General features: G+C 40.7%; 1 protein-coding gene across 8 annotated transcripts in view; it reads left to right on the top strand.

Annotated features, from left to right (window-relative positions):
* The window catches only part of sipa1 (signal-induced proliferation-associated 1), a 39,255-nt gene extending 26,246 nt beyond the window's left edge, over positions 1-13,009 (top strand). For 7 of the 8 annotated variants that reach the window (XM_075487817.1, XM_075487814.1, XM_075487819.1 and 4 more), the window contains 6 exons: positions 3,745-3,871; positions 3,980-4,112; positions 5,194-5,292; positions 5,751-5,817; positions 7,680-7,758; positions 9,951-13,009. In XM_075487817.1, the coding sequence (XP_075343932.1) occupies positions 3,745-3,871; positions 3,980-4,112; positions 5,194-5,292; positions 5,751-5,817; positions 7,680-7,758; positions 9,951-10,094 (649 nt within the window). In that variant the 3' untranslated portion in view covers positions 10,095-13,009. Of the gene's footprint in view, positions 1-3,744; positions 3,872-3,979; positions 4,113-5,193; positions 5,293-5,750; positions 5,818-7,679; positions 7,829-9,950 lie in introns of all 8 variants that reach the window. The other variant, XR_012773321.1, reaches the window with a different exon arrangement.
* The last annotated feature ends 9,225 nt before the right edge of the window (positions 13,010-22,234 follow it).

Below are 22,234 nucleotides of genomic sequence, written 5' to 3'. Positions count from 1 at the left end.
AACCATCTCCCCACCCAAGACCTGCTTGGTTGTTCTGCACTCTGCCTGGGACCTCTTTAGCTGCAGCCTGCTGATGGCTTGGTCCACCTCTGCCTCTGCGCCTCTTACAAGCTGATCCCTTGACTCCCTCAGCTCTAATACTAGGTGTGCTTTCTCCTGCCTTTACCCGAGACTGATGGACTTCAGTGGAAACTGCTGTAAGAGTGTGAATTGATAGCATCACACCTTATATTTACCTGGTAATTCGCTGCTATTGATCCTTGCCAGACAGTCTGCCAGCTGCGTTTGTACCTGCCTCCCCACCTGTTTGTCTGAGAGCTCTGCTGTGTACTCCGTCCTAAGGCTTTGGATCGATTGCTTCGCTTGCCATGGGATTTCTTCTCCTCCTGCTACGAACACCATGCTGTCATGTTTTGCTCCTACTACTTCAGGGAGAGGATCCTAGATTTCAATGGCTTGATCTCTAGCCTTGCCCATGCTGTCAGCTCATCGAGTCGCTTTACCACTCTTGATGTGCACAGGACCGTCTGCAGGATAGTTGTTACATTGTCCGTGTAGCTTCTCAACGCTGGGAGTCTTTCAGCAGTTGGTAACTTTAGCCCTTTCACCACCTGCCTGGCTCCAGTGAGGATGATCTCAAAGACATTGACAAACATTATCAGCCAGATGGAGAATCCAAAAGCAATGCCAATTTTCATCTGCTGCCATTTGCATAGAAGCACATGTAGAGCTTGTGATAGTGATGCTGGCTGGTATGTAGAAGAACTCCAATGCAAATTACTATCAGCTCGTGTGGTATTAAGTTGTGGGTTTTTTCTAGGTCGAGCCACACAACAAGTCGATCACTCCTTTCCCTTCTGGTATGCTGTAGCTGCTCCCAGACCATGGTTGAATGCATCATGCAATCTGGGAATCCTGGAAGGCCAGACTTCTGGCAAATCATGTCAATGTAGTTGTTGTTCCTGAGAAAGTTGAACATTATTCTGGCTAGGTGCGTTCTACGTTCAGAAAGGCAATGCTGCTGAAGTGGTTGATGGAGAAGAAATTTTGTTCCTTGGGTGGGAAGATCCCAATAGCCTGCTGCCACTCTGAAGGATTAATGTGCTTCTTCCATGTCACCCTCATGAGCTTCCACAGCATCTTCACTACCTGGGGGCAGTTCTTAAATAGCCTATACAGGAAACCGTTGGGGCCTGGAGCTGACACTGATCTAGCCCTTCTGAGTATTGGCCCTTGATGTGCTGTTCCAGGTCTTCTTTGGAGATGTTAAGCTTTCCACTTTGTTTCTTGTCCAGTAGCTGGTGGGCAAACTGGAATGGGTCCTTGAAGAAGTCCCTTCTTGCCTTCTGTTTCCTCTTCCTCCTAACGCAGTCTGCTCTGCGTAGCTTGGCAAGCCTCTGCTGGAGCTCAGCCCACAGTGCCTTTAGACCGACTTTTACCTCTGGGGCTGCTTTCCTCCACCTCTTATATAGCTGGCATCTATCCTGTAGCAGTTCTTCGATGTATGTTTCCCTACATTCTTGCTGTATTGAGACTATTGCTTGTTGGGGTGTCGTTTCACCAAACCCTCCTTTGCACTCCTCAGATAAGATGCTGCCTACCATTTTCAGCTTGCGATCCACATATTCTCGTAAAGGGTGTTCTGAAAACTCTACACAAGAGTTTATGTTGTCTGTGCCATTCCTCCTGGTTATTTGACTCAGGCCAATTGACCTTATTACGTTTCTCTGATTGTTTAAGTTGGCGTGTTGGTTGCGCATCTGCGGGAGTGCTGATGTCCTCACTGCTCAGGGGATCTACCTCCATCGCCTGTGTTTCTTGCCCTGTCGATGGCCTCCAAAGCCCTGTTGGGTCCTGCTGCAGTGTGGTTCTCTAGCTGCCTTTGGGTCCATCTTGTCTTACCTGCTGGAGTAGTGATAGTAGTGGCTAGTAATACTATTACTGCTGTTAATACAGTGGAAACCGCTCATAGTGATCACGTTGGTCCAGAGCCAATTTGAACACTATAAGCGGTTGATTACTAAAACCGAATTTGTATTACTGTACAGATATTTCACTTGTTTTTTTTATGCAGAATATCATCTAAATGCCATTTGTATCGTTTTTCAATGAGAAAAATGAAATGAAACGGATAGCTTCAGCATTTACTGAATTTTATTATCATGCAAGTTTAATTACAGTACTGCGCAGTGCGCAGACATACTGTAGGCTAACTCGAATACAGTACGTAACTTGTTCTCTCCTGTGCCGCCGGTGCATTTTTTTTTTTTTACAAGTCTGAAAATAAAGTTTTAAACAAATGCCTAATCACAGCACAGTACTGCGCAATGCGCAGACATAACTCAAATACAGTAGGCCTATGTAACTTATTCTGTGCGTTGGCTCTGCTGTGCCGCCGGTGCATTTTTTAACATGTCTAAAAATAAAGTTTGAAACAAACTGTTTCATAGAACAACAACATAGAAGATAACTGCATCAAGAAAATTAAAGCTACCTCTGTTTTGTGTTGCGGCTCTGCTGCGCCGCATTAAGAAATCACTTCACATATTTATCCATGGTTCCCTGGATCAGAGTGTTGTCCAACACCAAGTTCACTTCTTTTTCAAAACGATGTAAAAGGTCAAAGTTTTTGAAACCACCATGCAGGAGACCAGTCTTTAAAATGCAAACTGCATTCCTCATCTCAGCTATGGATGGGACAACGGTCTCCTCTTCTTCATCCTCCCCCTCGCATTCATGACTGTCTCTCGTTGCTTAATTAGACTACACAAGGTAGCCTGAGGAATGCCAAGCTTCGCCTCAGCATCTCGTTGGCTCGTTTTTGGTCATTTGTCATACGTCTTGAGGAGACTACGTTTTTCATTCAGAGAAAATGACTTCCTTTTTCCAGCCATGATTCGCACGCTTGCTGCCCGGTGTCAACTCGTTACGTTAGCTAGCGAGGCAGAAGCAGACGTCCAGAAAGGAATCAAAGGAGTAAAAAATAAAATAGCTACACGTAGTTTTAAAATTATTTTTGCACATGTTTACATTCATAAAATGGCCAAAACTGAACATTATAAGCGGATTTCTTGATTACTATAAACAAATTATTTAAACAGCATTTGTATAGAAAAGATTCTGTCCCAAGCCTTTTGATCTATATAAGCGGTTGATTACTATATTCGTGACCACTATAAGCAGTTTCCACTGTACTACAGCTGTTTCTGGTTATTATATAAAGAAAAATGTTAAAAACCGTGCACACTTCTCTGTACCTTTAAGATTTACAGTTTACATACGTTAAATTTGAGGGAGTAAGACGATAACAGGAAGCCATTTATATGGTTGAGCAGTGGATCTTCAACTCTTCAATACTAGTGATGATATCATCAAATCCCTTTTGTTTTAATTAAATGATCATCTACATAATGATGGGCACTTATTATTCTCATATCATCAGCATCCTGGCACTTCCAGTCAGTCAAAGTCTGGTTAACTACAAATCCCACTTTGCATAAAGGAAACACTCATGCAATATAATGCATTCATCTACATACCAAATTGAATAAGATTTTCATCATTACACAATGTAGATCTGAATTATTTGACTGGACATGATAAGTACACGATATTTTTTATTATACTGCAAGGTCAGTGACACCCAAATCTAAGCCAACCTGGAGATTACTTGTTTATTTTAAACCCCTGGATTGCATAAAAAGATGTTTTGCGGTTTTTTTCCCCTCCCTGCCTCGTTGACAGGCACGTGTATGACAATGTGGGAGAGAAGGTGGGACGCCACATCTACGAGAACATTGGGGAACTGAGGGACGCCACACCTGATCTGATCTTGGCTGTCAAGCCCAAGGTTCCCCTAGAGGATGAGCAGGTGACAAACTTAAGAAAGAAAGGCTTCTTAGCAGCTTTACTCCAACGCTCCATCTCCTTTCTTACAGTGTTGTTTACCCCCTCATCTCTTCCTCTGTGGTGTCTTTAGTTCATGGCCGCTGAGTTTGGTGATGACAAAGCGTCAGCAAGTGATTCCTCTCTCTCATTCTCCCGGTTGTCAAGTGTGGACCGGGCTGAAAGAAACTCGCGAGCCCTAAGTCTTCATAACTCCATCACCAAGAGTAAGTACTTCCTCATTTCAGATAGGAAGATACAGATTAACACACAGGTTTGCAGTTTTAATGTTAAATATTTATGTTAAACTGAATAAATTGTATAAGGGATGAAAATTTAAAATATGACCCTGATCATGGACTCACGACATGATGCCTGAATGGAGTCTTTACACATGTTTGCAAATCATCTCTGCCTAATTTGAACAAACTCCTTTTTTCCAGATTTTTCCTGCCTTAAACCTCTCTCTTCATTATCCCTCTTGTCCCCACTGCATCTCCTTTGTTCCCCCTCTTTTATGCACGCTGCCCCTTTTTCCTCTAATCTAATATCACCCCTGCTCTGCTGCCACCCCCTGCCAGGGCTGGGATAAAAGGGGGACAGATGGGTAGTGGGAGGGGTGGAGTTTTAGGCAGCCCCAAATCAAGGAACCCCTCTTCCACCATCTGCTCTGCCTCCACTGAGACTATGAGGCTCATCGTTTAACCACCATAAGAGCACACTGGCTCATCCTCTCATCAGATTCCTCTGATTTTTGTGGGGGCGGCTGCTGAAGCCTCTGATTGTTTTGCATTGTAATCCTTCATGTGAAGTCTGCGGGACTTTTACCAAACACTGGCAACCTTTTTCAACAGAATCACAAGCTTTAAGGCTTTGATAAGTGTTGCAACAACTGATCTATTTCGTTAGATTTTCAATAATCATTTTTAAATTTAATTTTAATTTATAAAAACATGAAAAAAAAATAAGACTCAGTGCTCGCATTTTCATCTTCTGGGTTTTAGTTGAATTATTTCATGAATTTGATCTAAACTAGCAACAAAGAAGAAAAAAAAAGTTTGAAACGAAAAAAAGCGGGCGAAGCAGAAACATGATGACATTTCCTGTGTTTTGGTGCACAATCTAACCCTGAATATGTCCACTGCCGACACAGTAGCACCCCCCAGTGGGGACTCTTTGTTGCTGCAGGATCAGAGGGAACATAGCAGCTTGCTACAGTCCTACTGATCTCCCATGTTGCTGCCAGTACACTGAGATACAGCTTGCAGTGTACGGCTGAGTGTTAAATCCCAACCTTTTTCCTCATAGTTCTCTCGGAGACCACAGATTCGACTGAGGAGGAGTGGCAGTCCATCGCTGACCTGGCGACAGCTTGCCGCAGCATCCTGGAGGCTTTGTCACGAGAGGGTGAGTAAATCTAAATCTAAATTGTGGTGGAGTAGTTGCACAAAGTAATGTCTTAGCCTCATCTGTGAAAGGCTGTGGAGCTCTCAGCGATTTTGCTGCAGTGTGGGAAGAGCTCTCACTTTTTTCAGCTTAAAAAATGCCCCAATGCAGCCCCATCCAGCACCTTTGCTAAAAAAATGACTTTAAGCCAGCTCTAGTATTGATATCTGGCCTAATTAAAGCTGAGTGACAGCAAATCCCTGCAATCTCTGAGCAGAATAGAAGAGGAGGCTGTTACAGCAGCTGATTAACAGCCATGACTCATTCAGAATGACGTATTTAGGAGTCTCCATGCTTCTGGATATGTGGTGTATTTATGGAAAAAAAGTAGTGTGTTCTCCTCTGAATATATGTCCTCCGTCTTTTAACTGTGATGAACGCCTGTTTCTGCTTTAAGTGATGATAATGTTGTCCCATAGATCGCAAAGATTCCTCTCAAGCAGGAGCCGACCAGACCGACGGCAAGCTGAAAGACTCAAAGGAGAGGTGGGTTGCTATAAAGTATACCAGATAAAGCAGTTTAACAGCTCTCGCTTTACTTTGTGCCTTTCTCCACTCTGTTAAACCCTCTCCTTTACTCTCTGAGTTGCTTAACTACATCCAACTGTTTGAATCAGAGTGCTGGCCTTTCTCCCCCATAAAGAGAGGCGTCTTGCTGATTTAGTGGCGTGCCTGACTCACTCTAATGGCCATCTTTTTGTAAAGCAGCTCCAAACCTTTTTTATTTTTTTCTCTGATACTCTTCCTAGCCCTTTGGTTGCCTTGTTTTGCTCTTCCAAACTCGTGCAAAATCCAATAAAACCAATGCGAGGCTCATTTTTTGGTCTCCAGTCATTACAACCCCAACGTACTTTATGTCCACCTGTGAAATGTAAAGGTCTGATCACTAAGTGGGATTAACACCAGCTAATGACACCAAAAGGAATCAATTATCATCTTTTAGCGTCTGTTTCTGAACCTGAACTAGCAAGTTTGAACAAATATCTAAAGAAATTGACAGCTTATTCAGGAATAAGAACAGGTGTCACAACCGTATAACTGTAAGGTTTAAAGTAGGGCTGTGCAACGAATAAAATTTGAATCTAATTAATCACATGATTTCCCTGATTAATCGCGATTAATCGCATTTGTACGCAGAATCCTAAAAAGGAATCCAGAAGTAGTGTATAGCTTTTAGCATTTAGTTTTATTTTAAATGTGCTGCCATATGAATGAAAGTGCCATAACATTTGTTGTGCAAACACACTTTTAACATCAGCATCTTTCTGTAGTTTTTATGTAGAAGCCTCGCTCCACTGTCTGTTTACTTGAATGACTTGCTGCTATCAGTTGTGTATTTTGCCTTTAAGTGATATTTTAGACTGGAACTACTACGCTGAGAAGACAATTCAACTTGGCAGTGTTTACAGATGACTTTGGTTCTGTCGACTCCGCCGTCTGGAAGAACTTTAAAATGAAAATGGCCGAGTTAAAGTTCTGCACCCTTCTCCATGTTTGGTGGATCCGCCGATTACTTTCTTTTCCGGTTCCACAGCAGACAGCAACAGACTTTTACAAAATAAAAGCCTGTGAGCAACAGACTTTTACAATAATAAAATAAATAATAAAACAAGGGTGGTTGAGCAGGCGCCCCACGTACAAGAGTCCTCGCTGCAGCTGGCCCCGTTTCGAGTCCCGCATCGGACGGCCCTGTGCTGTGTGTCGTTCCCCCTCTCTCTGCCCCCTGCTTCCTGTCTCTCTGAACTTTTCTATCCATTAAAGGCCCCCCAAAAAAAATAAAAAATAAAAAAATAATACATTTTTAAAAGAAAATTTGAAAAAATAAAACCTGCGTTAATGCGCGATAAAATATTTATCGGCGTTAAATAATTAATGAGTTAACGCGATAATAACAAGTAAACTCGCCCAGCCCTAGTTTAAAGACCACCCTGCAGTTTGCCATGAAACTATTGAATCCTTTTAAAACAACGCCGTGCTATTTTAGACAGCCAGGATACCACATTTCCCCCACTCTGCAGGGTGGAGTCATTATTTATAACTGCATTCACTCAGACTGGCTTTGCTCATCGAACATAGTGGTTACTGTAAATTGATCTCAGGGTGAGATGTGCTTGATCAACGGTTGCAAGGACAAAGTCTGGAGCTCAGACAGCTCCGCCACCAATCATACAAATTGAAAACTTAACTCACTCTGTTGGAGCTGGAGGTGTTATGACAAGAGGAGAGAACTTCCTCCTCCTCCAGAATGCGTTTGTTGATTTAATGGCTCGGAATGCATTTGCTGATTACAGCCTGCACAATTCTGCGACTGCTTTTTGACGTGGTGTCACTGCTTCTCTCTGCTGCAGTGACTCTCCAGGCCACCTAGAAGAGAAGGTGTCGCAGCTGGAGGCCATGCTGAAGAAGCTGCAGGATGACCTGCAAAAGGTGCTTTGACTTCCGTGAATGTTATTCTCTGTGATAATATTTTCGTTGAGCTCCACTAGAGAGTCAGCAGGTAGGAAAAACTATTTACTTTGCTCAGCTTTGGTCGATGGAGCAAGAAGATTTGTATTTGCTGAGCCGCTGTGTGCTTACAAATCCTGCCATCCATGCAACCACTTCCTGTCACTGATGACTCACTGTAGAAATGTAATAACAAAAACACTTTAAAAGGCATTTATTTATTTATGATTTTGTGTACAGAAACATTTTCAGATTTTTTTGGGAATATTCTATCATTATTTTTCATGTATTTATGAGAACTTCGATGCTGTTATCTCTACTTTTCTTTGCACATTTCCACCAAACGTGAGTCTGTGTTGCTTCGTTTCTCTTCCCCGTTGATGCCGCAGAGTACTGTATGTGATGAACACTTCTTTTGAACATGGAACTCAGCTGCCTTACGAAAAACACAATTCTCAACACAAAGTCCACTTGCTTTTCCAGAGATTTCAAACGTATTTCATGGCCTCGCTCAGCTGATTCAGCCACTCCGTTAACTCCAGACAAGTGGACCTTGTGTTGATTTCTTTTTCTTTCATTTTTTTTTGGCCAGTACTGTCTCTGTGTATGTCTGTGTATGTACAAAGCATGATATTTCTCCCACATTTTTCTATTCTGAAGTCCTTGATTAGGACTGCAACTATAACTATTTTCACTATTGATTAATCTAATGGATATTTTTCTAATCAATCAGTTCTGAACTCACAATGCTAATGAAAGGAAACGCTTAGAGCTTGAAACTATGTTGATTGACGGCAAATTAGTCAATGATTTTTGACAATCGGTTATTCATTTACAAATCTGTTTACAGAGAAAAGTTAGGATGCTGTGTAGAGTGTAAATGAAAAGATACACTACGAAAACAACACATCAAATCTTTGTGTCTTGAAAAATATAAATGCGCAATTTGATTTTGATGCCAGAAACTTGTTTAAAAAAATTAAAATAAGGGCGGCGAAAGACTTTCCAGTTTGATGGAACATGGTTCTACTAAGTGGGTTAACCGAGGTCTGACTAATCAAATGCTAAGCTGTGTTTTTAAATCATGGAGAATGTGTCTTGGCTAAAAGACGATTCGACCTGTCACAAGCACACAGTTAACAAACTATCATCTGTGATGGTGTGTGGAGGAGTTATTACATGTGGAATGTGTCTCTTGAACATCTGTGAAGGCACCGTTGATGCTTAACGATGTGAAGAGGTCCTGGGGCGACATTCGTTGTCATCTTTAACGCTGCCAAACCACATCCTGTAAGAGTGCTGGTGCTAAACAGGCCCGCCTGACATTTAAACCTGCCACATACTGAACACATTCGGTTCATTATTGAATGGAAAAATAGAACAAAAAGGGGTCCGAACTGCTGAGCCAGAGGTACCGTAGCTCCAAATTCTTTTTAAACTCGGTGGCATTAAAGTGAAATTGAGCGTCACGTTTTCAATACAATCAGTTTGAACATTTCACAATTTAATCTTTGTGTTATTTACAATTCGAGTTCAAATGTTTTGCATGTCACTGCATTCTGTTTTTACTTTACTTTTTACACAGTGTCCCAACTTTTTTTTAAGGAAATGGTCCAACAGTGTGAAGGTTTGCTGTGTTTGTCAGTTTTATAACAAAAAGAGTTCATCCTGAAGATATCTCCTTGGACTCTGGGAACTTGTCATTATGTTACCGTTAGTTTTGACATGTTATCGATGAAAAATAAGCATCAGACTGTTCAATCTCGAAAATAATCATTAGTTGCAGCCCTGTACTCATTGTAAGTGATAAGGTGCTTGCTCATCTCATCAGCAGCCCTTAAAGCACTGATTTCAATAAACAATATGCAACAGTAAAAATCGGCAAATGTTTGGTTGTTTTCACCCGATAAATTACTGGAACAAAACAAATCTATTCTGTCTAACAAATGATCAGTTCAGCAAGTGTTTCTGTGCAGTTTTGGATGGTGAGGTTATTCTTCCTGGCTGCTGTGTGCCGTGCGTGTCTGCACTCGAGTTGTCTCCTTTCACGCTCTGTGTTTACCTGCATCCACACGTTTCCTTAAAGCCAGCACTGTACCTGTCGCCCTCCTCCCGTCCCTGCCACAGCCATCTGAGCGACAGCTTTTGTTTTGTTGTGTGCCGATGTCTTTCAGGAGAAAGAGGACAAGGCAGTGCTCCAGGCCGAGGTCCAGAGCCTCAGGCAGAACAACCAGCGGCTGCAGGAGGAGTCGCAGAGCACAGTGGCCCGCCTCATCAAAGTCACCGAGCTGCTGTGCAACGTCAACAAGCCCTGTTAGCTTCACCGCTGCACACACAAAACACAAACTGATGCAAATCCTACCACGTGCTTCTTCGCTCAACATACTTCTTTGTGTTCATGTATAGCTGCAAAAGTGAACGCACAACTTTACAGTCGCCTCTGTCCAGAAGCGCGGACCCGCCTGCTGGTGAAGGAGTATGCAAATCAGATCCTAAAAAAAAGACATTATCCGAAACCCCATGAAGACATTTTAGACGCTGACCAGCACAGGCTGCTGTGTTGCTTCTTCTGGTGTGTCTGTGTGTGTGTGCGTGGATGTGAGTGCGCCTGTTCCTTGCTTCAAATACTTGACGAGCTCGGCTGAGTAGGACACTGTATAGCATGTTTGTTGGTGTCTTATCCAAATTACCAAAAGTGTACATATATACAGTGTCACCAATAATATATGAGAACAGTTAGTATCACTATCCTCTCTGCCAGACATGTAGTTGTAATGTCTGGGTGTGATTCTGCCTGACACTGATAGTTTGGACGGTCTGGATATAAAACACAAAAGAAAAAAAATATATATGAAAACTACAAGCCTGTAGGCAGCCTTCTACTCCAGAAGATGCAACGATGCCAGCTGACTTGCCTCAGAGCAAGGTTTGTTATGTTAAGGACATCATAATCTGCCGTCCTAATACTGTAATACTGTTTTCGATACATTTTGTTTTTAGGGAGAAACAATTTAAAAAACACAGAAAAAGGACCTAAACTGGAACAAAAAAAAAGGGGGTCAACAAACAAACTGCTTGGTCTTTCTTAAAGTATGTCTGAAAAACAGTACAAAAAGTATACTGACAAGGGTTTTACCTCTCCTGAAGACACAGACTCTGGCAGGAAAGAACTGCTCGAGCTTCCTTCCACGACTGCCTGCAGCTGTTATCTTCTAACCTCACTATTGTAGCAGCCGTACTGTAGAAGATCTCCTCCTGCTGGCCTGAACCGCAGAATGCCAAAAGGCAGCTTTTTGGGTTTTTTTTGTTATATTTTCAGCTGGCAAAATAGCTTTAGTGAATAAAGCACCTTCGACTGATGGTGAAATACAGACTATCTTACTGAAAAGTGTTTTTTGTGTTTGGCGGATGTCTACAGTGACTATTTAGGGTTCAGAGTGGCAGATGACATCATACCATTCCACCCTGGCGTGTGTTTGTGTGCGTGTTTCTATGTCATTCTTGCACTTTTCTTTTTGTAAAGTCGACACTGGTCATGGCACATGCTGTACTCCACTTAGCCTGCCCGGGTTACGTCTTACTTGATATCGACACCACCTTAACTCACCTCTGTTTGTCCGCCACTGACGGCGCCGGTGACGGAGGAGTCGGGCAGAGGAGTCGGACTGCTTCTCCTCAGTGCCAACGTAAAAAAAAAAAGTCTGGGCAGCTCTCCTGCATCTCCGACTGAAATCAAACACAGCTGACCACAAACTAATCACCAACAACAAACTCTGAACCTACGTGCAAAGGGATGCCAAACGTCACTCAGACTCTGTCGCCTCGTGTACAAACTTCCTCCTGTCACTTTCTTTTAGACTCACTGTGAATACCTGGTACCAGCATATTAAGATACGGTATATACAGATTAAATTATGAATCTAACCTTTATCAGTATGTGAGGATACTGTATGTACAGCTGAACTGTTCCGTGTTAGCGCGTTGGGTCTGCAGACTAGTGTTAACCGCAGGCTCTTGTTTCATCTCAACATCTAAAGGCCTCATGATTCAAACAGGGAGTCTTTGGTGTGAGAGGACCTGTTTTACTGTGTCTTGTATATTTATTTAGATTGTAGGAGGTTGGCCGAGCATGAGAATGTGCCATGCAACTTCCAAGTTCCCCTCTGTATGTGTATGTATAAAAATGTAACTTATTAATCATTCAAATGTGGACTTTCTTGTAGCTGTTTGAACTAGAGGGAAAACATAAAGATGTGAAAAAGGAAGGTTAGAAACTTCACTTTGTTTGTAGACAACCAACAACTGCAATATAGCATAAAAAGATACCTGAAACATCCTGTAACTGTAGGTGGTGTTAACATTCTAGCATTGAGCTATTTCAGCTGCAGCTCTTACATATTTGATAATGTCTTAAAACACCATTGGGTACGCCTTAATGAGTGAATCTCTTTCAGAATGGTTGGTCATACCGGTGTTATGTGAAGGCTTATTTCTCTGACTTTGTGCCTACCTGAAAATGTAATGCTTGTCAACCCAGCTTAGTGATTTCATTTCTTTGCACTTAATTTTTTTGTCGTTATTATTGCTATTACTTTGTGGCAGATGAAGGATTTTCTGAGGCCGTCGCCACATCTGGTCTTTCATCAACCGTGTGGGGGAAAAGTCGCCGGGCGCCACGTGATCTGAAGATCAGATAGATGTGTGTTATTAATCTCAAGCATCGCTGAAGGTTTGCATATTAATGAGTACCGCAGATTGTCAAAAGAAGCAACGAGAATAAGATTTTTAAAAGTGAATTAAAGGGAAATGGTGCTCAAAATGACTGATGATGCGTTAAAATGAAGTGTCAGTGGAGATGTTGATGTTGAATGGCGCATGCTTCCCTTAAAGGATCCTTATTTTGGTATTTAAATATTTAGAAGTAAGTTGTCTCAGAAAACAAAAGAAAATAAATACATGAAGCTGAAAAAAAGTGAGGAAGAGAATCTGCAATAATTTGGACGACGCACGCTCCACCTACTTGACCTAACTTGGAAGTGCAGCCGCCCAATCCTGGTCACATGTTAAGTCTATACAGATGTTTGAAGGATATCCCCCAAGCAGATTATACTAAGACATTTGTTCTGCTGACTTCAAAATATTACGGAATGACTGTGAAGGATGTTTGTCTTTCTTAGGTTTGATTAAAGACAAAAAAAAAAATGGAATCTGATGAACTTTAGGGATTTGAAAAGTTTTGTGTGATTTATTCATATTTTTATCTACTTCTTAAGCAGAAAGTGAAATTAAAAGCATATTAAAAGCTGTCCAGCAGCAGCAGCAGCAGCAGCAGCAGCAGCAGGAACTCGTGAGAACCACACGTTCTGCACTGGCCTCCGGGCAGTAAAGGTAAAACAGAGCTGGAAGCAGCCAAGGAGACGGGAAACCATCTTCAGCATCTGACAGCAACAAAGCGATTGGTGTCAAAGTTCACAGCTCGATGCAGTTTGTTAAGGGAAATAGAACATTGACGTCAGTTCATAAAGTGGGAAGAAAAGCACAAGAAAAATAGAGAAATGAAAAAAGCACAAGGATGAAGTATTAAAAGAATCATTTGAGCTGTTTATATTGTGAATAAAAGATCAGACGGTACCAAAAGGAATTTTAAAATGATTCTTGTTTACTAAACACTGAAAAATTCAATCTCAGTGTTAATTCCTTTTGCTTCAGCATTATAGAGGACACAATGTTCAGAGAGAGAAAATAGCTGACATGCTGTGATGTGAATTTGGGGAAAAGCTAGAGGTAAATCTTTGAATTATGGAGTACAGTTGGCCCTCTGTCCTACCAGCTGTTACTGTATCTGCAATGTTATTCCAGGTGTAAATCTGTCCCACCACCAAAATGAATCCCAGCTGATCTGACAGGCAGGATTTAAAAACAATCAAACTCCATCGTGTCCTAAATCAAATTTTTTTGAGGTCTCTGTAAGATGCAAAACATTTGAATTATCTTCTGCCAGAAGCCAATAACACCCTTCTGAATGAATTGGCTTTGCTTTTAAAGCAGTGTGATATGTCTTCAATCAAGAGCATCTCTGAACTGAACAAAAGAAATCAGCTCAGCTGCTGAGGAAGATAAGCTTTGATTTGACCCTGACCTGAGTTGTGGTGTCAGCCACAACCTGCTAATGCTGAGGATTGTAAGGTTCTGTGATCAACACACTCAACCAACTTGAAATAAACCCAAAACACAGACAGCTCGACGTCTTGTTTGTCTGCTGAGACAGCTGTACAAGCATGGCAGCAACAAGCTCTGTGCCCGCTGCTATAATACTCCAGCTGAATTATGTCATCTGGTAAAGTATCAGACATGGTGCAGATATTCTCTGCCTTCCCACAGGGAACTGAAACATGCTGACAGAGTCGACTGTAGAACCTCTTGAGTTTATTAACGCTAATGTTTTGAAACCACCACGATCACATAGTTGTGATTCCCATCTCAGTCTCTGACACCACAGACCATATCAACATCTGTCTATCTTCAACTGACTTTAACCAAACTTCATCTTCACAAAAGGCACAAACTGCACGTCAGACTGCGAACCAGACCGATGCCGAGCAGGTGCCATGTTAACCTTTATCGTTTTCTTATTGTTTCTGCAAGTTAACACTTTTGATGATGATGATGATGATAGTAATTTATTTCAGACAAAACATTTCACCGGTCAGTGCAAAGCAAACACAAAGTACATAATAAATTATAAATAAATTTCTTGAAGACACATCACATCGGTGATTATGAGTCTGAAAAGGAGTATGATGAAGTATAACTTATATAATCATACCCCTTTTCCAGTAGTAATTTATCACATTATTTTCAGTTTCCAATATCCTTTCTGACAACATGAAATAATAATTATAGTTATATTTCCTCAGAGAGATGAAAGTACTACATACACACACATATACATATGTACACATACATATATACATATTCACATATACATACACCTATACACACATATACACACCCATCTGCTTATATACAAAAATATGAATGTTTTTAACCAACACTAAACTGTGGGAGCATTTGAAGCGAGTTTTTTCGCAGATTTGTGGTGAAACCCGGGTCCTGGGGTGCAAGAACCAACAGCAATGGACAAAAAATTATTATGTTTATTGCAGCTTCATTGCAAATGCAAATATGTTTCATGAAGATGTGTGATTACTGGGCCAGCCTTCCCCATTAGGAGGGATAAATCGGCAGTAACCTGGTCGGGATGTAGCTCCTCTGGGAAATAAGTGAAGAATTGGCTGAGGGACGCAGCAGAGATGCTGCTGCAGCTGAGAAATCCATGCATGACCGATTACTTGTTGTAATAAGTATGTAGATGGGGCCATTAGGAAATAATTGTGCAAAGTTACTAAGACATTCAGAATGTTATTGTTATCTTCCTATAATAAATGAAAACATGAATCATCCTGCCAAGTGCTAAAGTCTAATTAAATCCTCATCAGTAAAGCCCCCCCCCCCCCACACACACACACACACACACACACACACTCCACTGTCAGTGATGGCTTAATGACCAATCAGACCAGTTTAAATCAGATAATCATATTCTTAGCAAAACAAAGTCTGTTGCTAATATTTTTACAAACTGTGCAGCTTTATTTGTACATTGTTTTTATTTGCATAAAACTCCTTTCACAACAGTTTAGCTCCGTAGGCCTCAGTTGAAAGATATAGCTCGTTTGGCTGTTTTGAACAGCTCAGTTTTGATCGTTTACTGAAATTATCAGCTAAATCCAACCAGTTGGTGAGAGAGTTTCATCGTAACGTTTCGGGTTTAAATGCAACCACAACGACAGCAGAATGGAGTGAGGCTGACGGAAAATAAGTCTGGGTATCATCAACATAACCAGAATGTGTTTACCACGATCTCTCAGCATGTTGGGATATTTTAAACCAAAGTAGTTGGCTGATCAGTCACTGTTAGTATTGGCTAAAAAAGGAGCATTTTTAACAACTTTAGTGTCAACTGATCGTCATCTCATCCTGTTACCATGGATACTGTCAGTTCACCAGGGTTTGATTTCACAGCAGCATCACCAACAACTTGAAAGGACATGAGAATAAACGCAGCCTGAAGTCTCAGGCAGAGATTTGGAGTCAGATAGCAGAGTTTTTAAACATCTTGAAATGCTGACAGGATGCACAGTTTCTTCTCCCTGAATTGATGCCACATTAGGCAAGACAAATTAATTTTCCAGAGCTTGTTCCATGAGCGTATCTCAGGACAACATCATGCAAACATTTCGCAGCACTTTGTCCTCTTGAAGGCTTTCCTAAACACCAGTCACAGAAAAACACTTATCTTCCTGGCCCTGACACCAGGAGGACAGCTGATGACAACAGCGCGCCAGTCCATGTCTTTATTTGGGGCTGGAGCGCAGAAGCCCTTACTCGAGGCTGCATCTCACACACACAGCTCCAGGGCTTCACGCCAACTGGACTCATCCATGTTCTGTAAATACAGAGGTAATGTGTGGGTGTGTGTGTCCGTGTTTACACTCCTGGGTCACAAGGTTGTGTACTCGATTTTTAATGGCCAGGCCACTGTTGCGACATATAAAAGACATAGATGAGGACTAATGGGAGTCTTACTGCAGCATTACAGCTGTGGTACTGCCATAAATAAATCTTTGGATATATTAGTTTAATTCCACAGGATCATCACACATCTAGAGATGCAGATGGCACATAAATAGTTTATCCAAGAAGTCATCTCATATTCATAAATTCACCCAATTCTTTTAATTAGCTAGGCTAACGTGTGCTAAGCTAACAGGAAACTGAGGATTTCCATTTTAAACAATACTAAAGTTTGGTTTAAATGTATTTTATACAATAGACAGGCTACATGCTAGAGACTCGTCTTTAAACAAGCGGCTGAAATTAGATTCAAACACATCCAATTTTAAAACATTTCTGAAGTTTTGTGTTGTGATGCTGTGAGTCATGTGAAAAAGAAAGTACGTTCTCCTCAATAATTTCACATAATAGGACAGAACAAGCATCATCTCGTCTTAAAATGAGGTGAAAACAACCTCAGATAAACAGCATCACATTACCAAGTGAGATTATTTAACAAAGGAAAGCCAAAATGCTGAATCAGTGTATTAAAATAGTAAGTTTCAATAGCTTGTACATTCAACCTGAGTAGCAAAAGAAGCAAATTAAGAGGCTCTCAGTAACCAGGTACGCTGATTAAATGCACTTGATTAATTGAGTGTGAGCACCTCTATTAAAGCAGAGGTTTGGTCTGGAACATTCAGTTATGTGTTCACATAAAGCCAATAAGGAAACCCATCAGCAAGGATCTCAGAGAAGCAACTGCTGCTGCCCATCGACGGGTCATAAGGTCATTTCCAGCAGCTGTATATCAGAGATAGAAAACTTCAAATTGCTGTCACTCATGTCATCACGTACTATGTTAAGAAAGTGATAGTCTGTGACAGTGATTGGTTGTTTTTTGTTCCTAGATGCTGCTGAAACCATGCCTCCCTTCATCCAGAGTTCAGGTCATTCTTTACCTTGAATAGAGCTCTCACACACAGGGATACTGGTATTTTCACCCAGAGCCACACGTCAGACAGGCCTCAGTTAACGCGTTAAATGTTAAACGGTTCTGTCGTAAAGTTCACGACAGAAAAACGAGAGAATGACCAAACAAGACCAAAGACAAATGCCAAGCACAGTGGTGGAGGAGGGATGATTTGGGCTTGGAACCTTTGCAGTCATTGAGTCCATTCTAGAGTCAAATGTGAGGCCATCTGTTGCATGAAGAAATATCCCAAACACAGCAGCAAATCTACAACAGAACGTCAGAAAAGAAGGAAAGAGAAGGAACAGAATGGTTAAAGTCTCGACCTCGGCCTTATTTAAATGCTGTGGTGGGACCCTTAAGAGAGCTGTGCATAAATGAATTCCTGCAAACCTCAATAGGGGCCAAAATTCCACCTCAACAATGTGAGACACTGATAACGTCACACAGAAAACAAGTGCTTCATGTTACTGCGGCTGAAGGAGGTTCTCCAAGACATTAAATCATCAAGCGTTCTCAGTTTGTCACACACTGCCTCTGCAGTTTGCTTCGGTTCTGGCTACATAACTCATGTTAAACAACAATATGTCAAGTGTTGTTGTTCATCTGAGGATGCATTCGCCAGATCTGAAGACCTTATAAGGACCAGATGACTTCTTAAAGTTCTGATATGCAATACTTTAAAACTGAAAGAGGTTGCAGTTTCTTTTTCACACGACTGTACATGTTTAATGAATTTCTATAAACAGAACATGTGGTCTGTTAATGAGTTATCACCTCATATAACGAGCCATTTAAGTCTGTGATAGCTAATCGGAGGGTCCTGCCCTCATGTCATATGCTGAGTTAAACATTAAAGATTACAAACACCAGCACACTGCAGGAGGCTGCGCATTTTAAAGCCGCACTGAAAATAGGTCTTTATTTTCAATGTTCTTAATGTTTCGTAGAAGACGTTAGCCAGACAACTCCAGCTGTGCAGAACACACACTTTAGTGCAAAAGACTTTGTGTACATTTAGTGACTTTGTGGAGAGGAGCTGGCTGGGTCATTAGCAGCAGGGTCTTAATCTTCTACCGGTTTCTGGAAGGTCTCCACGAGACAAATCGTTCGGGTTAGGTTCCTTGAAAGAGAGACATGCACTTTTATTTCATAATATTTCAAAAGCTGAAGATGAGAACACACGATGAAAAAAAGCAAACATTTATACAGAGTTTCACACGTCCAAATAAAGAAAACATCGCTGAATGTTGCTTATTTCAGGTTATCTGTTAGTGGAATAAGCCATCTCACCCCAGTGACAAATTGTCAACAGGTTTGTGTTGAAGATAAAAACAAGTCTCCACACTTGGCAAGTTGTCGAGATGGACTCTTCCTGCGAGGGGGAGCTCACAGTAGGAGGGAGGCTTCAAAATCTCCTCCTGCTGTGAGCAGGCTGCAGGGGGGGGGGGCACAAAGTAAGATAGCAAGACGCAGCGCAACAAAATTCAGCCAACGAGCAACTAAGCAGTAAACAAACAAAATGACCAGAAAAACTCTGATGGAATTAATAAAAAATGACTGAGTCTCTTATTTATACCCCAACACCCCAGTTTATTATTATGATTCGTATGGATATCACTCTGTCACCCTATCCCTTCCTCTCCCCTGCTGAGAGTGGCCGGGCCAGATACACGACTGTCTGGCACTAAAATGAAAACAGTGGTGAATCACACTGTAAAAGCAGCTGAGAGGATTATCTGGGTGTCCTCTTTAGGAAAAGGCCTTCAACATAAAAAAAAAAAAATACACTTACGATCTTGATGGTTTTGTTAAAATTCTCGAAGAAGCTATGTCTCATTTCAGCCGCATTTTATAGTTGGAAAAACGGTTATATCTTAACCTTTTACAATGTTTTCTGACCTTCAACGTGAGGAAGCCTGTGCCAGGTCAAAACCCCTCCTGCCATTTGATGAATATTTTACACATAAAACCTTTGAAGACGTTGGACCGATCCATGTCAGGTCAGCCCAGATTTTTATGTCCAGGTGGAAAATGAGTTTATGCAATGGAAAAATCCAAAATATTAACAAGAAAGGGCTTTTTAGGCCTGTTGCTGTCTATCATTTTGCACATTAGGTGCAGATATACCCTCAAAACCACGTTGATTTCAGCTGGCAGAAAGTTGTCTGTAAAGATGGCTGCAGAATATTTTCAATCAACAAAAATCTCATGCAACAAAAGTGTTAAAAAGACTAATTGGAGCAAATAATACTGATAAAAAATGCATCTGCATAAATGCTTAATTCTATGAAACAGCTGTTCGTACATTTTATGGCTATAAAATGTTACACCATTCGTTTCTTAATCATTTATACACCAGAAGTCATTTCTTTGATGGAGGAGAAGTCAAACCAACAAACAAATCAGAGCAAAGAGCCCTCAAGGAGCTGGTTCACTTTAATGCAGATGACTCACAAACAACAGGGAATAAAAGCCTAATTCTGAGGACCACAAAAACACAGAGTGACGGTGAAGGGACACAACAACACCAGTGCACAGCAGCTACCCACAGCTGAAGCTGTAATGCACCTGCTGGATCTTCTGAATCATGGAAATACAACACAAAGCGAGCACTCCTGTGGGAATCCACCTGGTGTACAATTTCCCATTTACAGCGCAGAAGAAGAGAAGTAACTCCAGAGATTCAGAGAATCACCTCGGGAGAAAAATCACACTTCCCACTCTGAGACATTGCAGACAAATAGGTTACAGAAGCACAGCGAGCATTACTCCTGCAGAGCTGCAATAACATGGTGATCCCAAAGACTTTTTAAAGACTAGATCTTTCTTCTCCTTTTAGTGTGTTTTAACTCATCTGTTTCTTCTGTTAACTGCTGATGAAGCATTGTTAATGGCACTCCAAACCATGCTTATATCCACTTTGTGCATCAAACACACAGAAGAGGAAATTTTGAGCCCCCACTTCCAAGGTACAGTTGCAGTTTGCACGTAAGCAGACTAAGACAAAATTTCACACATATGATGTATACACACACACATACATACATTCCTAAATATCTAAAATTTTGATATTTTTGAATTTTGAAAATTTCACACATACATACATATATATATATATATATATATATATATATATATATATATATATATATACACACATATATATATATATATATATATATATATACACACACATATATATATATATATATATATACACACACACATATATATATATATATATATATATATACATAAATTTCCCACATACATGCATGCATACATACATACGTAAAAATGAAAAATTGTTGATATTTTTTCATTTTTGAAAATTTCCCACATACATATGTAAAAAAAATTCCCATCTATACAAGAAATTACCACCAGTAGGGGTCCTTAGGTAAGACTTCCATTCATATCTATGATCTTTCATTATTTTTTAAAATTTCTCTCATACATAAATGTATGTATATATATATATATATATATATATATATACATACATACATACGTAAATATCTAAAAACAAAAATTATATTTTTGAAAATTTCACACATACAAACATACATGCATGCATACTGCAGATTTTTTCATTGTTGTTGTCTAACATACAATCATTGTAAATATATAAAAAATGTTGAAAGTTTCACTGATACATACATAAATAGATACTTTATACTTTTGAAAATTTGACTGATTTGACTAAATTCAAACTAAACTGAAGTTGTTGTCTTTGGACCTGAGCACCTCAGGAAACAACTATATAGATATAGTTACTATAGATGGTATTTCCTTGGTTTCTTGCACTACTGTGAGGAACCTTGGAGTCATTTTTGACCAGGATCTGTCCTTCGAATCCGATATATAACTTGCTCCTTCATAATATTGGCATATTCGGAACACCCTGTCTCAAAGTGTCCATGCATTTGTTACTTCAATATTGAACTACTGTAATTCTTTATTATTGGGCTGTCCCCGAATTCTCTGAAAAGCCTCCAACTGATCCAAAATATTGGATATTTCTCCAGTTTTAGCTTCTCTCCATTGGCTCCCTGTTAAATTCAGAATATCATTTAAAATTCTTCTCCTCACATATAAAGCTCTTAATGACTGAGCTCCATCACATCTTAAAGCTCTCTCATTGTTGGATATTTTCCCAACAGAGCACTTTGCTCTCACACTACAGGTCATTTTGTGGTTTCTAGAGTTTCTAAAAGTAGAATGGAAGGCAGAGCCTTCAGTTATCAGTTCCCTCTCTGATGAACAAGCTGCCAGATACCCTCTCTACCTTTAGGATTAGGTTTAAAACCTTCCTATTGATAAAACCTATAGTTAGGGACGGCTCAGGTTATCCTGAAACATCCCATCGTTAAGATGCTATTGGCCCAGACTGCTTCTTGGATGAAGAAGGTTGAGGAAGATGGCCACCCTCCTGGTTCTGGTAGAGGTTTCTTCCTGTTAAAAGGGAGTTTTTTCTTTCCACTGTCACTGTGTGCATGCTCAGGATGGGAGACTGAATTGTTAGGATGCAATCTGTTGGTTTCTTTGGCTACGCAGCTTTTTTTAAATTGGTAGTGTATGAACTGGACTCGTTTTTATTTTAATTAATTTGATTGTATTGCAGTTTAGTATATTATAATCGGCTTGTATTTGGACTGAAGTGCCTTGATATGGCATTTGTTGTGATTTGGTACTGTGAATATGAACTGAACGTAGTGGACTTCGTTGCCTGAGGCCCCCAAAAGTTTAGTCTCGCCTTTGCATATCATTATGAGAAGGGGTCCAGCAGCTCAGAGGCGTGCATGTGTCACATACCTCTTTGTGCATTGGATCTGCAGAGCCGCCCCGTGTTTGTCGTCGCCTGGT

The sequence above is a fragment of the Odontesthes bonariensis genome, chromosome 16, assembly GCF_027942865.1.
Source record: "Odontesthes bonariensis isolate fOdoBon6 chromosome 16, fOdoBon6.hap1, whole genome shotgun sequence".
NCBI lineage: Eukaryota > Metazoa > Chordata > Actinopteri > Atheriniformes > Atherinopsidae > Odontesthes > Odontesthes bonariensis.
The sequence above is the reverse complement of the archived record's forward strand: the minus strand, read 5'-3'. Positions and strand labels throughout refer to the sequence as shown.